Source organism: Vicia villosa, linkage group LG1, assembly GCF_029867415.1.
Source record: "Vicia villosa cultivar HV-30 ecotype Madison, WI linkage group LG1, Vvil1.0, whole genome shotgun sequence".
Classification (NCBI taxonomy): Eukaryota; Viridiplantae; Streptophyta; class Magnoliopsida; order Fabales; family Fabaceae; genus Vicia; species Vicia villosa.
In genome coordinates this window covers 90,970,159-90,985,848 of record NC_081180.1, presented here as the reverse complement: position 1 = coordinate 90,985,848, position 15,690 = coordinate 90,970,159, and the positions used below count along the sequence as shown (strand labels likewise).

The following is a 15,690-nucleotide window of genomic DNA, read 5'->3' as shown; positions in this document are numbered from 1 at the left end:
ATATATATATATATATATATATATATATATATATATATATATAGGAGGGTAATATTTACTCTAGGAGTTAGTTATTATAACTTACTATAAATCTAGACCATTGATTCTTTTCAATCTAATGGTTAAAAATAATAAGTAATTAAATGTGGAGAGAGAAAACTATTACTTATTATTTTTAACCATTAGATTGAGAAGAATCAATGGTCTAGATTTGGAGTAAGTTATAATAACTTACTCCTGGAATAAATATAACCCTCCTCATATATATATATATATATATATATATATATATATATATATATATATATATATATATATATATATATATATATATATATATGGGGACGTATCAAATCAGAACTTTAGTTATTATGATAACTGAGAACTTTTAATAATAACGGTACGATTTAAAGATGTTCAAATATATGATTTTGTATATAGTATTGTCTTTTTAATTTTTTTCACATTAACAATCATAAATGATGTATTTATGCAAAAATAAGTTCCAAATATCGAGAGTTTAGTGATATCATATTGTAAAATAAAGTTTAATTATCCAAAATTGTAATTACAAAACTGAAAAATAATTTTACTTAAATAAAAAGAAAAAATAAATATAATATACTTTATTTAATGAGTTCGGAGTAATATTACAAATTATTATTTATATTTAAAATTCACAGTTGTGACCCATCCAAATAAGAAACAGTATCAAATTCAACTCAAACCATGCCATAAAGTATCCACTCCTAATACTAAATGACAACGATTGAGCAATATTCAAAATAATACTATCATAAGTGATGAAGTTTCCATTCTTAACCCGACACACAATATTCTGTTTTCCTTTAATTTCTCCTAATTACACATATTTCCACCAACCCTTTCAAATAAACTTCTACTTATTTAAGCTTAATGACATACTTAAAAGGGTATTGCTAATTAGTGCCCTCAGGGCAACCACTACTAGAAATACTCAAATTTCCTGCGGATTTTCCTGCAGATTTTAGTTAAATTTCCGCAGGAAACACGTTTCCTGCGGATTTTCCTGCGGCTTCACGTCCCCAGCTAAAACCTTCGTGGGTAATATTTTCGGCAGCAAGTTCCGCAGGTAATTCCGCAGGTAAATCCGCAGGAAACTTTCAGCAGGTAAATCCGCAGGAAAATTCCGCAGGTAAATCCGCAGCAAACTAAATCCGCAGGTAATTTCTATCTCAAATTAAAAAAAATATAAACTTTTGAAACATTATAAAAATCTAAAATATTTTTATAATGTGACTGTAATCATAATATAAAAATAAAATGGAGATTCAATTCACCTATATATTTGTGTGCATTGAAACTAAAAAGATTAGTTAATTGAGTGGCAGTCAAAGCTCTCTTGAGTCCAGTAATTGCCACTCTCCTCGGCCTTCATTCCGACAAATAATTATAAACAAATTTTGGTGTGATGAATTGGAAACATAAACATTTGTATAGATTAGTATGATGTCATAAGATGAACATCAAAATTGTCTTCATACACAGCCCAAAAAACAAGTACCATACATAATAAAGATTTAAACTTGTCAAAAATAGAAAAAGATTTCAAATAGAACCAACAATGATTGATCCAACTGATAAAAAAAATTCAGAAAACTCAAGATTTAGTTAAAAGAGATTAGGGTTATGAACCTGCTACATTGCTAACAAAACCTTTGCTGCATCTCTGCAATGTGTACGGCAGGTGCCTTAGCATGATACTCACACACCTTATGTCTCCGATGGTACTGCTTAGCTTCACTTAGATCAGCATCACAATTCTCCACTTGACAACAAGGTGGAATATTCGACCCTCCACCTTTGGACCTTGTACTCTTACTATACAGATCTGTTACTACCGTCTTCTTTCTACCTTCCTCCTCCTCTTCAAAATCCATTCCATCTTCATCATCCTGTTCCATCTCTTCATGATTGTTCACCACCTCTTTCTGCCTCCAAGTTCTTTTTCTCTCTGAGCTTCTTGTCTCCATGGCTTCAAGGAAGAGATCTAGAAAGAAAGGTTATAGTTTATAACTATAAAGAAAACTCAAACGTTGTAGTACTATTCATATATGAGGAAGAGAACAAGAGCATATAATGATTCTTATATAGAAATAGTAAAACATCACAAGTGTGAATAGTGTGAGGGAATGTATTAGAACCACAAGTGGTAAGGTATGGTATGGTCTCTTCACATTTCTTTGTCATGAAGTAGCTTATATCTTGTTTGAAAATAAGCTGAAAACAGCTTATGATCATGTAAAATATAAGCTCAAAAGAGTGAATTCAGTTCCAACAGACCCTAATCATGTTACTTACGCAATAACTAATACTATTACTAACATTCTAGAAACATGATAGCATAATGAGGGTGAAATCATTTGAGAGAAGAAGAAAAAACCTGCTCCTTCAGAATCAGCTCCTTGAATAAGAGTGAGTGGAACCATGAGAGATTGATCAGGTTGAGAAGAAGACACTTGAGCTGAAAAGACATCGTTTTCCAACATATACAGAGGTGAAAAACTCTCAGTCTCAGTCTCAGATCTAATCACTGAGACAACAAAAGAAAACGTTATTATGAGAATCAGCTTCATTATCATTCCTCAGAAGCTTCTTCAACTTCACTCTCTTCTTCAAACTGTGTCAAGTTTTTACTGAAAATGTATATAAAAATAATGAACAGAAAATATTGCGGAGATAACGAAATTTGAGACAATAATGGTCGCGCAAAACATTCACGGATAATTCCAATGGACTCACCAAATAACAAAGCTGCAAGTACAGCCACTGTCAAAGGTTATGAATCAATAACAACCTGCCATATATCTAAGCTAGATAGTAAAAAAAAAGCAACAATTCATGCTCTCACTGCCTTAGTAACATCATCTTAACCAAAATATTTTAGCCAGAGAATGCTACATTTAGCATGAAGCAACTGTCACGTTAGGACCACTGGTGGGGCCCACATGCCAACTTTTGCTATGGATTTAAATTCTATGGTTCTTATTGGTCCAAAAAATATCTTAATAAAATCATAATTTTAATTTGGTATATAGTGTTTAGAAGAAGAGCTAACATAATTTTGGCAAAAAGCTACACTTTTTAATTTCTTTTTTTATTAGGGAATTAGGTTATATATCCTAAAACTTATTCTGTTAATGCTACCTGCCACTAATGAAAACCGAATCAAAACTTGTCTAATTCTCATGTTAAGTGTTAATCAACACCTACTTAAACAAGAGAACAAAATAGAACTATTAAAATAATAATAACTCTTTTCACAACTTATATATCAAGATGAAAAAGTACTTCCCTTTTCACTGTTTTGGATAATGTTAAAGCTAAGATTATTATTTTTAGTTCAATCTTCACTAAGCAAAACCAAAATGAATTATGAAGAATTGAAGTAGTAGAGCATTTAATTAACAAGAAGAACAAGTAATTAGAAATGTGATGAAAATGAATTAGATTATTACCCTATTGAAGACCATGAAACTAAGGTCCAAATCAACACCACCAGCATTAACAGTTTTTGCATGACCTCCCAAGTAATCTTCCTTCTCATAGAGAACCACATTCACTCCAGCTTTGGCCAATACATAAGCTGAAACCAAACCACTAATCCCAGCACCAACCACTGCAACTCTCATTCTTCTCAATAAGAACCAAACACTGCAATAATAAAAAAACTATATAAAGGCACAAATGACACTGCCAGCACCAGTTCCATATGCAAATAAGCACCAGATGTAGTATAACACATGCCATTAATGTGAATCTCACAAGTAATATAAATTGCATACCTTCACCGAAAATACTCATTAATAGAAAGCACATTCTAATAGTTATTATATAGCAACAAATGAAGCATACCTTCATCAAATCCTCTTATCCTTGAGTCGTGCTTCTGCATCAAGCGAAGTGAACTGAAATCGTAGATTTAGCCGTATAAAAGGTAAGGTTTGCTGAGATCCTGCAAAGGCGATGATTGACAGAAAACATATTTTAGGAATTCAGAATTCTATGTTTATTCTAGTTATTTATGATACAGAAACCTTGAAGTTAAATTTTTTTCTCTTTCCTTTGTTCTTCATTTGTATTGGTTCTTTCTGTTTTTATTTTTCTATTATTTACTACCTCTTCTGGAAATTAAGGACCTTGCTTGCATAAGCAAATACAAATAGAAACACAAGAACAAAAGCAATATGAGCATGATAAGACAGAGCATCAAACATTTGTGTGAAATCACATGATGTAGCAGCCTTGGATCGATCTCGTCACTAGAAGACACTTGTGTTTCCTCTTCAGCTATCCCAGATGTAGCAGCCATTAAGAACTAACCTAACTGCGCCCTGCAGAACAATAACACTAATCATTGTACAATACTACTTTATTTCACAAATTAACCTCAACATATTATCATCATTATCGAGTTTTGTTAAATGCAGATCGCAGATAATAGCAATTTGTTCAAATTTTGCCACGCGAATAGGAAAAACATTCACAACAGAATCTATGGTAACATTCACAACAGAGGAAAATGGCAAGGATATCCCCCAAATAGAAACATGAACAAGAGTCAAGAAATAAAGTCATTCATACCTTCCTATTTGTAAGCGTTTTCCTAACAACTGATTAAAATCCCACAAGTTTAACTACAGCAATAACAAAATCAGTGAAACCCTACCGAGTTCGATAATAGAAATAGAAATCGAAAACTTCATACCAAAACTAGGAAGATCAAAAGATGAATTTACCTGAGTTGAAAGGGGGAAATACAAGCTAGGGTTCGAAGATTCGATCGGTGGTTGCAATTGCGAGAGTTCAGATCGTTGTGAGAGAATTAGAATATAGAGTTAGGGTAATTCTCTGAGTTGAAAGAGGAAATGACGAGATTCATGAGACCTTGCTCAAGAGCGATTCTCTGCGGTTTCGTTTTCAATTTCTCTCAAGATTTTATGAAGTTTCGTTTTCAATTTCTCTCAAGATCGATTTTCTAAGATAGGTATTAGCGAAGGTTGGATTTCAATTTCTGTGAGGTTTCGTTTTAGGTTAGGGTTGAGTTGAAGTATGTGTTTTAGTGTGTGATAAGGCTCTTTGGGATTAGTTAATATTGTTTTTATATGTTTTAGTGTTATACATGAAAATGAAAGCATTTATAAAATGAATAATCATCATTAAAGTAATTAGAAGGTTTTGGGTTCAGTTGCTACTTATAAAACATAAACAAGTTATTATTTAAAGTAGATTTATAAATACAAATATGTACTAAAACTGTAGTTAGACACCCACATTTTACATTTTGCCCGAATTTACACCATTTAAGTTTTGGTCATAAAATATTTTCATATATTTTATTTAAATATTAATTGAATATATTTACACCATTAGAATTTTGGTCATACAATATTTTTTAATTTTCATACTTTTTATTAAAATACATTCTTGGAAGAAATACATTAAATTTAAAAACTACCTTTCACAAAATTTTAAAAAAATTACTATTATTTTTTGAAAACATTTAAATATATTAAACTTGTTTGAAAAAAAACATTTTATTTTAAAATAAAAATATTTTACATTATTTTATAATTTAAAAAATCATAAAACATAATATAAACATAAATCTGCAAAATCTTTTCCTGCGGAATTACCTGCGGATTATGTTATTTAGTCTGGTTTTGTTCAATAAAAAATTCCGCAGCAAAATCCGCAGAAAAGGTTCCTGCGAAATTACCTGCGGATCTTTTAATATAGATTTGTTTTTTATTCAAAATATATTTTCCGCAGCAAATTCCGCAGGTATACCTGCGGAATTTTCTGCGAAATGTTAATCTACAGGAAACTTTACCTTATTTAATTATTTCCCAGGAAATTCCGCAGGTATACCTGCAGAATATTTTCCGCAGGAAATTCCGCAGGTAAATCATGTATTTCTAGTAGTGAACGGTTAAGCATTCTAAAAAAAGAAAATATTTTATAGAAAATATAATATTTTAATTTTTGAAGCATTAAATATGCAGATTATCAAGATAAATTTACTATTTTTAAAGTCTTAATCATTGCCCTAAGGGCACCGGTTAGAATTTTCCTATCGAAGAAGTAATGATTGATCATTACTAGTAGTACTATTTTATTAGTACTACCTTGTAAATTAACCATGTGACATGGGTTTACACACCCCCACATGCAAGTGAATGCCACTCATAGAAGCAAACTTTTATTTTGTCCTCGTAGAAAGTGAACAGAAACCAAAACATGTGAACAATTGTAAAGTTGTCATGCACTAAGATCATGACAATAACACAACATGATATCTTCAAACTTACTCTCTGTCTTAGCTCCATTCACAACATTTTTCAACCTTTGCTACTATTCCTTCAAACCTTAAATACACAAAACCAAACAAGAACAACCTTTGATTCAAAACCATCATGTGTAAACTATATTGTTCTTTTTTCCTATTTATCACACTATTCCTCCACCTAAACAAACCAAGCAATTCTTCACTAGAACAACTACCAACTCCACCATTACCAATTCTCCCACTCCCAACCTACTCACAGCTAAAATGGCAACAAAGGGAAATCATAATGTTCCTTCATTTCGGTGTCAACACATTCAGTGACAGTGAATGGGGTACAGGCCATGAAAATCCATCAATATTCAATCCAACTGGACTCAACACAACCCAATGGGCTAGTGTGGCTGAAGAAGCAGGAATTTCATTGATGATATTAACTGCAAAACATCATGATGGATTTTGTCTATGGCCTTCTAAGTACACCAAACATTCTGTCATTAGTAGCCCTTGGCAAAATGGTAAAGGTGATGTTGTTCAAGAGTTTGTGAATGCAGCTAGTGATAAAGGAATTGATGTTGGGATCTATCTTTCACCTTGGGATAGACATGATTCTAGATATGGTCATGATTTGCTTTACAATGAATATTACTTAGGTCAATTGCAAGAGCTTCTTAAAAAGTGAGTTCCAAATTTCTCTTATGCATATCAATCTAAATATGTATGCAGTCAAAACTGCATGCAGAACTATAGCTGGCTCGTTTTTTAACTCCACGACGAGCTAATGATAGTTTTGCACGTAGTTTTGACTGCATATCATATCATGTGGATTCATTCATTTTGGAAATTAACATTATGTTATTTATTTTTAGATATCAAAATGTGAGGGAAATTTGGTTTGATGGAGCAAAAGATCCAAAGGCGAAAAATGTGTCATACTATTTTTCAGATTGGTTTTCAATGGTGAAGGAGTTGCAAAGTTCTATCAATATTTTCTCAGATGCTGGACCTGATGTTAGATGGGTAGGAAATGAACAAGCGATGGCAGGGGACACTTGTTGGTCTACCATTAATCGAAGTTCTCTTGCAATTGGAAGTCCAGGCATAGAGCAGTAAGTGATGTTTTTTCTCTTTCTTTTTTAAGTAAAAGCGTGCAAAAAAAGTTGTTGGATTTATATTTTTCCACTTACACTGAATCTATGGTGATCAATATAGATAGAATGATAATGGTAGGGAATGTGAAGCTTCAGTGGAATTTAAAACTTTTCTTTATTGGAAAGAAACATGAGATAGTGCATGCTCTCACTCCACTCAAATAAAAAGGAAAGAGTAAAGAAATTGTATTCTTTTTGTGAGCCATACTCCTTTCACAATCAAAAGTAGGTGTACTAAATCTAAAGCAAGAATTTTGTGGTTTACCAAACTTCTTATCATAATTCATACTTCTTCTGGTCGCTATTATAACCAAATTTGACTTTTATGGTTCATTCAACAACTAATGTATCTGGTCTATATATAGATCAGATACATCCATTATTGATTGCCAATATCGTTCTACTGTGTGAAACTAATGTTGAAATCTGAATCGTCTGATCTCAATTCAACAATTATTATATATTAGAGTCAATATTTAGCGGATTATTGCTTAAAAATGCAGGTACCTGAACACTGGTGATCCAAGAGGAACCGATTGGCTACCAGCAGAATGCGATGTATCAATTCGTCCAGGATGGTTTTGGCATAAATCAGAATCACCAAAGAAACTAAGTGAGCTACTTGATATTTATTACACCTCAGTTGGTAGAAATTGCCTGTTAATTCTCAATGTACCACCTAACACAACTGGTCTTATATCCGAAAACGATGCTCATAGGTTAAAAGAATTTAGAACTGCAATCAATACAATTTTTCATAAGAACGTAGCAGAAGGTTGTTATGTTAAAGTTAGTAGCCAAAGAGGAGGAAAAGAGGGAGGGTTTGGACCAGAAAACATGTTGGATAGTGACCATTTGTGGTCATATTGGGCCCCAAGGGAATATAATAAGGAAAAGGAGGACCATTGGGTTGAAATTTGGGGCAATGATGGAGGTTTAAGGTTTAATGTGATTGGAATACAAGAAGCAATTGGTTTTGGTCAAAGGATCAAGAAGTATGAAATTTATGTGGATAGTAAATTGTTAATCAAAGGGACAACAGTTGGTTACAAGAGGCTTCATAGGCTTGATGGAGATGTTGTGCATGCTCAAGTTGTGAGGATTAGGTTCATAGAAGCTAGAGGAGTTCCTCTTATTTCTTCTATTGGTTTGTATTTTGATCCTTTTTGGCATTCAAGGTTTAATGCGACATGAAGAAGATAATCGTATAGGAAAATGTTTCATGTACACTAATTTTTTCGTACAGTGGTGCGACACTTGGTTAACTATGTGAAAAAAAATGGTTAATTCAATTGATCAGATGATTACTTCAATTCTCAGTCAAAATTGTAGTTAATTCACTATATAAGTTTACTACACTTTACAATGGAAATTGAGCTAACCATTTGTTCAACTGAGTTAGCCACGTTTTTTACACATGGTTAACCGAGTGTCCAGGTAATGTATGAAAAAGGGGTGTATGTTTATCAGTATTGAATAATATTTTCTTCGACGAGGAAAATGCTTTTGTTACGAGATAAATATGACATCAAAAACAAGAAATCTATGTGGCAAAATGTATTGAATAATAACCATTCACTTTCCCATATATGGTAAATTTGTGCCATAGTAAGGCCATTATTAATTTCTCTTAAAAGCATATACATGCAGGCCACCATCAATTTGCAGAGTGAGCATTGTTCTATATTTTACCAATTTGTTTTGGTATGCTAGTTTGAAGCTGTGGCTACCTAACAGAATTGCACAAAATATCTTCATCTGTCTGTATGCAAACTCTTTGCCAAGGCAAATTCTTGGACCCGCCTGTGTGAAGAAATTACAATGATGGTAAAGTTATATACATTAGAACTTACGATAACCGCGTACGCGATAAACGCCTAGTCAAGTTATATATCTAAATTCCAGAAAGAAACCGGTAAAACAATAATAGAATGTTTCTTACCTGGAAAGCTGTAAATTTAAAAGAGCTTTCTCTCTTTAAATTTCCATTTTCATCAAACCATCTCTCTGGCCTAAAAATCTCAGCATCTTCACCCCATAAGAATTTCATCCTTCCCATCACATATGGTTGGAATGAAACAAGATCACCTTTCCTCACATTATATCCATCCGGCCATTTGTCATCCAAAAAACAATACTTGCTTTCCTATAAACAACATCATAACATAAAATTAGTTAGAGGATCAACCACTCGTCACCGACTCAAATTCAAGTCTTTTAGTTATAAAGTGAACAACTCGGGTGTAATACCAATGGAACTGGTGGATGCAGCCTGAGTGTCTCGGTCAATGCTGCATGCAGATACTTCATCTTTTCCATGCTTTCATCGGTTACTTGAGCCGCAAGATTGTCAATAGTTGATCCATTTTCTACTTTTGTTGCCTCCCTAATCTCTTGTGCAATCTTTTCCTGCACATGAGGATTCTTGCACAGTTGGTAAAGAAACCAGGAAAGAGTGATTGCTGTTGTATCTTTTCCTGCAATGATAAAACTCAAAATAATGTCTTTAAGGTACTTTGGATCTGTCTCATTTAATTCGAGAAACCTTGACAAAATGTCTCCTTTCAATCCAAGAGAGTTATCTTGTGGATTTTGAGATTGCTCAATCTTGCTTCTGATTAATTTATACACGTATTCGTCGATCACTTTTAGGCTTTTCTTTAGTACTGCTTCCGAACCGATGTTCAAGCACCGCTGAACCTTCCAGAGAAAGTTAACATACCGAAACATGATAGCAGCACTTGCTTCATCAAAAGCTTTGGAAAATTGTGTTCCTTCTCTATATGTTCCACACATTGTGTCCAGTTCTACACCAAGGATAACTTTGAATACAGAATCTAGAGTTGACTTCATGAGCAAGTCCTGCAGCTCAATGATATTGTTTGAGATTGCTGCTTCGGACACTATCCTTGCAAGTTTGACAGCATTGGATTTGAACACTGAGCCGCTGAATTCTCTCAATAACTTAGTCGAGAATTGATAGCTTGCTGATTTCCGTTGATGTTGCCACTTCTCTCCATCCACCGTGAATATACCATCTCCCAGTAGATCTGTCAGGACATCATGGTGATACCGACCCTGCAATAGTTAAAATGTTTTGACATAAACACTGACACAACACGAAGTTAACACTTTGATATTGATAATAATTTGAAAAAGCATAATAATATGTGTCAGGGTTAGATATTTAACATGCGCCAAGTATAGTGCTAGACAGACACCAGATACGACACTGACCTTGCCGTAGTTTGAAAAGTTTGTAACCAGCATATGCTCAACATTAGCAGGATCTGAAGTGTAGACTGCACTTCTAGTGAAGCTAAGCAAGCTGTAAGTTTTTCTCCTAATTGTAAGGTCAGTCATGTACTCAAGCAGCCTATGGAAGTTGAAGAGTAGATGTATCACTGTGCCAGCAACTGGGTGATATCTTCTTTTCTTGTCCAAAAATCTACTTCCATGAATTTTGATGATATAAGTAACTAAAACAGTAGTAGCTATTAGTATTGGAAAAAGAGGTTTCAGTGCAAAGAGAAAATCAATGAATTTCATTGCTTTTGCTTGTATTTTTTTGTATGAAATATAAAATAATGTGATTCTTTTTTATACGTGCGTGATAAAAGATAAGATATTGAGCTTGACAATGATGATGATTGCATGCATTAAATTATGGAGTGAAAGATACAAAATACAGTACAATGTTCACATTTTGAAATTCATTCACCTAACAATGCTTTCCATTTTGGCTAGAGTTTTCATACAAAACGTGTATTTATAAATATACAATTGCCTAAAATTCCTTGACATTAATATAATTTTCGTACCTAAATAACCTTTTAACGTTATATGGTCACTTTCTAAGGAGTTTTAAGATAACGAGCAACCGCGATTTTTGTTTCTACCATTGTACAATTAACATATTATATTGGACTAACGTTTCTCTTCTGTTTAAATAAATAACTTATTTTATGGATGATCTTTTGATAACAAGATCAAATAAAATTAAAGTGACAAAATTCAAGACCAACATGAAGAAATGTCAGACCTAGGAGACTTGGCTTATTTTCTAGGTATTGAGTTTGTAAATACAACATTTTGTCTTCTTGTAACAGAAGAAATGTGTAAAAGATATTTTGAAGAAATTCAAGATGAGAAATAGCAATCCTGCAATTACTCCCATGGAAACGACATCCAATTGAAGGACGCAAATAATGAACTGGTGGATGGAACCTTGTAGAAGAAAAACATAGGTTCATTAAAGTACTAATGCGACATTATACCTGATATTTGTTGTGGTGTGAGCTTGGTAAGAATATTCATGGAGGAACCAAGATCATGCCATTTAATTGTATCCAAAATGATCCTCAAATACATTATAGGCTCTGCGGACTATGGAGTACTCATGCCAAATTAGAAGAACCCGATAAGGGAGGCAAAGATTTAGATTGGGGAGGAGATCATGAATTCACGATGACACAAAAATGTAAAGCAGACTACTTGTGAAGCTCAAATAAACAAGAGATAGTATCTGTATCATGTTGTGAAGCAAAGTATGTCATAACCTCCTTCGAATCCTGGATTGAAATGCTATTGGAATTTGGAAGAGTTGAATGTTAGTGAAGTTATGAAGATCAAGTTGTTAGTTGATAACAAATCAACAACTGATCTAGTAAATTATACAATGAGCCATGGAAGGAGCAAACATATAAAAAAAAATCATTTCTTAAGAGACCAAGTTGGCAAGGAAAAGTTGAAGATTAAATACTATAAAATTGAGCTATAACTTACAGATATTTTAACCAAGCTATAAGTGCAAGTTGGCAAGGTCTCAAATGATTGATAGGGATGAAAAGATTAGTTGATCTGAATTAGAAGAAGCATTAGAAAATGTAATTCAGCTATAGTGACAGTTTGATTGTGTTACAAATAAGTGACTTGCAACACAAGCAAACTCTCACAACTTGGCAGTTTTGAAAATTAATTAGTTAGTTGGCTTTCTAAAAATATATATACTTTCTTCATTCTTTGTAAATCAATTAGATCAATTTATAAACTCTCATTTCATTTTAACCCTCTCTAATTTAATATATCCTTCTTAATGTCCATTACCTTGTCTTATGTGACAAGTTATCCCAACACCTGTCATTGTAAATCTATACCAAAAGTAGTATTTCATAAAGTGATAATTTATACACATACTGTGGCATTGTAAATCTAACAAACACATATACTATGGCGTTGTAAATCTATACATAACAATATTTCAGCCATATACAGTGGTAAATGTGTGTCATAGTAAGGCCATTATATATTTCTCTTAAGAGCATACGCATACAGGCCACCATCAATTTGCAGAGTGAGCATGGTTCTATATTTTACCAATTTCATTTGGTCTGCTAGTTTGAAGCTGTGGCTACCTAACAGAATTGCAGAAAATATTTTCATCTGTCTGTATGCAAACTCTTTGCCAAGGCAAATTCTTGGACCCGCCTGTGCAAAGAAATCACAATGGTAGTAAAGTTATAGACGTGAGTCCTTACGATAATTGCTTATGCGATAAACGCTTAGTTAAGTTATTTATATAAATTCTAGAAAGAAATTGGCAGAACAATAATAGAATGTTTCATACCTGAAAGGCAGTGAACTTGAAAGAGCTTTCTTTCTTTAAACTTCCATTTTCATCAAACCATCTCTCTGGCCTAAATTTCTCAGCATCTTCACCCCACAAGAATTTCATCCTTCCCATTACATATGGTTGGAATGAAACAAGATCACCTTTCCTCACACTATATCCATCTGGCCATTTGTCATCCGAAAAACAATACTTACTTTCCTATAAACAACACCATAACATTAAATCAGTTAGAGGATCAACCATCAACACCAACACCGATCTATGAAGTACAAACTTTGGCATGGACCACCACGACACGACAATGACACTAATTCATACAAAACTTGTAATTTGTATTTCGAAACAGATGCAATACCACTGGAAGCGCTGGATGGAGCCTGAGTGTCTCGGTCAAAGCTGCATGCAGATACTGCATCTTTTCCATGCTTTCATCGGTTACTTTAGCAGCAAGTTCATCAATGATTGATCCATTTTCTACTTTTGTCGCCTCCCTAATCTCTTGTGCAATCTTTTCCTGCACATGAGGATTCTTGCATAGTTGGTAAAGAAACCAAGAAAGAGTGATTGCTGTTGTATCTTTCCCTGCAATGATAAAACTCAAAATAATGTCTTTAAGATACTTTGGATCTGTCTCATTCAAATCGAGAAACCTTGACAAAATGTCTCCTTTCAATCCAATAGAGTTATCTTGTGGCTTTTGAGATTGCTCAATCTTGCTTCTGATTAATTTATACACGTATTCGTCAATCACTTTTAGGCTTTTCTTTAGTACTGCTTCCGAACCGATGTTCAAGAACCGCTGAACCTTCCAGAGAAAGTTAACATACCGAAACATGATAGCAGCACTTGCTTCATCAAAAGCATTGGAGAATTGTGTTCCTTCTCTATATGTTCCACACATTGTGTCGAGTTCAACACCAAGGATAACTTTGAATACAGAATCTAAAGCTGACTTCATGAACAAGTCCTGCAGCTCAATGATATTGTTTGAGATTGCTGCTTCGGACACTATCCCTGCAAGTTTGACAGCATTGGATTTGAACACCGAGCCGCTGAACTCCCTCAATAACTTAGTCGAGAATTGATAGCTTGCCGATTTTCTCTGATGTCTCCACTTCTCTCCATCTACCGTAAATATACCATCTCCCAGTAGGTCTGTCAGGACGTTGTGGTGATACCAACCCTGCAATAGATTAAAATATTTTTACACAGACATCAGACACGACCTTAAACTAAACCCTTTGATACTAATAATAATTTTAAAAATATATATATATATATATATAATAATATGTGTCAGGTGTCAAATATTTGACACGCGCCAAGTATAGTGCTACCCAGACACGACACTGACCTTGCCGTAGTTTGAGAAGTTCGTAACCAGCATATGCTCAACATTGGCAGGATCTGAAGTGTAGACTTCACTTCTAGTGAAGCTAAGCAAGCTGTAAGTTTTTCTCTTAATTGTAAGGTCAGTCATGTACTCAAGCAGCCTATGGAAGTTGAAGAGTTGGTGTATGACTGTGCCACCAACAGGGTGATATTTTCTTTTCTTGTCCAAAAATCTACATCCATGAATTTTGATTATATAAGTAACTAAAACAATAGTAGCTATTAGTATTGGAAGAAAATGAGGTTTCAGTGCAAAGAGAAAATCAGTGAATGCCATTGCTTTTGCCTTCTTTTTTTTGTTAGATTTATAAAATGATGTGATTCTTTTTTATAGGTTGCATGATTAATGGTATGATATTAAGTTTGATGATGAGATGATTGCATGCATTAAATTATGGAGTGAACGATACGAAATGGAATTTTCATATTTGGAAATTCATTCAACTAACAATGCTTTCCATTTTGGCTAGAGTTTTCATATACTAAACGTGTATTTATAATCTTGTTATAAATATACAATCGCCTAAAACTCCTTGAAATTAATATAATTTTCATATCGGACCCGACACTAGAGAGTTTAGAAAATAGATAATCGGATTTCTTGTTCTAAACATTCACGAAATTAACATACCATATTAGACTAAAGATCTCTGTTTAGATAAACAACTTATCTTGTGATTTATAATACATGTATTTATCAAAATAAATTTGAACAAATTATTTTTATAAAAAATTCATATATTTAAATTTTTTTATATGTCATAAATTATTTTTATAAGTTATTTTGAAAAACTATTAAAAATAAATTAATTTATTTTATGAAATTGAAATGTGCATTTTGATAAAATTTCCTAATCAGTATCTCTAAATTTATGTCAATAAATAAATTTAAATAAACCCAAATATTAACATAATTGCTTTATTATATAGCAGAAAGTTGAAATGAAATTGATTAGATAACAAAAGCCACCAAGCCAATTTCATTTGAAATTGGATGCCCAAGGAAATTTTAAAATATACTATTTGATTTGTAGTTTTTTTTTTAATTTTATTTTTAACTATGGTAAATTCTTTGGTACACATGAGTTTAAGTTGGATAAATTCTTTAATTATTAAAAAGATGATTATGTTTTTTAAAGCAAACTTTTCATTATTTATATTCTAGCTGAGTTCAATAATGAACCTTCATG

The 15,690-nt window shown here is 33.0% G+C and overlaps 4 protein-coding genes across 9 annotated transcripts; 1 reads left to right on the top strand and 3 right to left on the bottom strand.

Moving 5' to 3' along the window:
• Positions 1–1,187: 1,187 nt before the first annotated feature.
• On the bottom strand, positions 1,188–5,363 carry LOC131643517 (squamosa promoter-binding-like protein 3). Of its 5 annotated transcripts, none has more exons than XR_009296228.1 (5): positions 4,779–5,363; positions 4,624–4,676; positions 3,895–4,373; positions 2,782–3,693; positions 1,188–2,675 (listed from the first exon to the last, which is right to left on the bottom strand). XR_009296228.1 is itself a non-coding variant. In XM_058913758.1 (4 exons), the coding sequence occupies exons 3-4, from the start codon at positions 2,619–2,621 to the stop codon at positions 1,686–1,688; spliced, it is 543 nt and encodes a 180-aa protein (XP_058769741.1). In that variant the 5' UTR covers positions 2,622–3,693; positions 3,895–4,373; positions 4,624–5,288; the 3' UTR covers positions 1,192–1,685. The 5 variants fall into 5 exon arrangements, 2 of the variants coding, with proteins under 2 accessions (XP_058769741.1, XP_058769742.1); XR_009296229.1 differs by having other exon boundaries at positions 1,188–3,693; positions 3,895–3,994; positions 4,255–4,373; positions 4,779–5,352; XR_009296227.1 differs by having other exon boundaries at positions 1,188–3,693; positions 4,779–5,359.
• Positions 5,364–6,250: 887 nt separating this feature from the next.
• LOC131643516 (alpha-L-fucosidase 1-like) lies at positions 6,251–8,988 on the top strand. Its single transcript, XM_058913756.1, has 3 exons — positions 6,251–7,003; positions 7,195–7,434; positions 7,980–8,988. Exons 1-3 carry the CDS (start codon positions 6,456–6,458, stop codon positions 8,668–8,670), a joined length of 1,479 nt encoding a protein of 492 aa, XP_058769739.1. The 5' UTR covers positions 6,251–6,455; the 3' UTR covers positions 8,671–8,988.
• A 46-nt stretch (positions 8,989–9,034) lies between these two features.
• Positions 9,035–12,475, bottom strand: LOC131643514 (cytochrome P450 704C1-like). Of its 2 annotated transcripts, none has more exons than XM_058913753.1 (5): positions 11,754–12,475; positions 10,714–10,955; positions 9,727–10,554; positions 9,419–9,622; positions 9,035–9,279 (listed from the first exon to the last, which is right to left on the bottom strand). In XM_058913753.1, exons 1-5 carry the CDS (start codon positions 11,845–11,847, stop codon positions 9,097–9,099), a joined length of 1,551 nt encoding a protein of 516 aa, XP_058769736.1. In that variant the 5' UTR covers positions 11,848–12,475; the 3' UTR covers positions 9,035–9,096. The 2 variants fall into 2 exon arrangements, with proteins under 2 accessions (XP_058769736.1, XP_058769737.1); XM_058913754.1 differs by having other exon boundaries at positions 10,714–10,924.
• A 154-nt stretch (positions 12,476–12,629) lies between these two features.
• On the bottom strand, positions 12,630–14,820 carry LOC131643515 (cytochrome P450 704C1-like). Its single transcript, XM_058913755.1, has 4 exons — positions 14,463–14,820; positions 13,464–14,291; positions 13,103–13,306; positions 12,630–12,963 (listed from the first exon to the last, which is right to left on the bottom strand). The coding sequence occupies exons 1-4, from the start codon at positions 14,775–14,777 to the stop codon at positions 12,778–12,780; spliced, it is 1,533 nt and encodes a 510-aa protein (XP_058769738.1). The 5' UTR covers positions 14,778–14,820; the 3' UTR covers positions 12,630–12,777.
• Between the last annotated feature and the right edge of the window lie 870 nt (positions 14,821–15,690).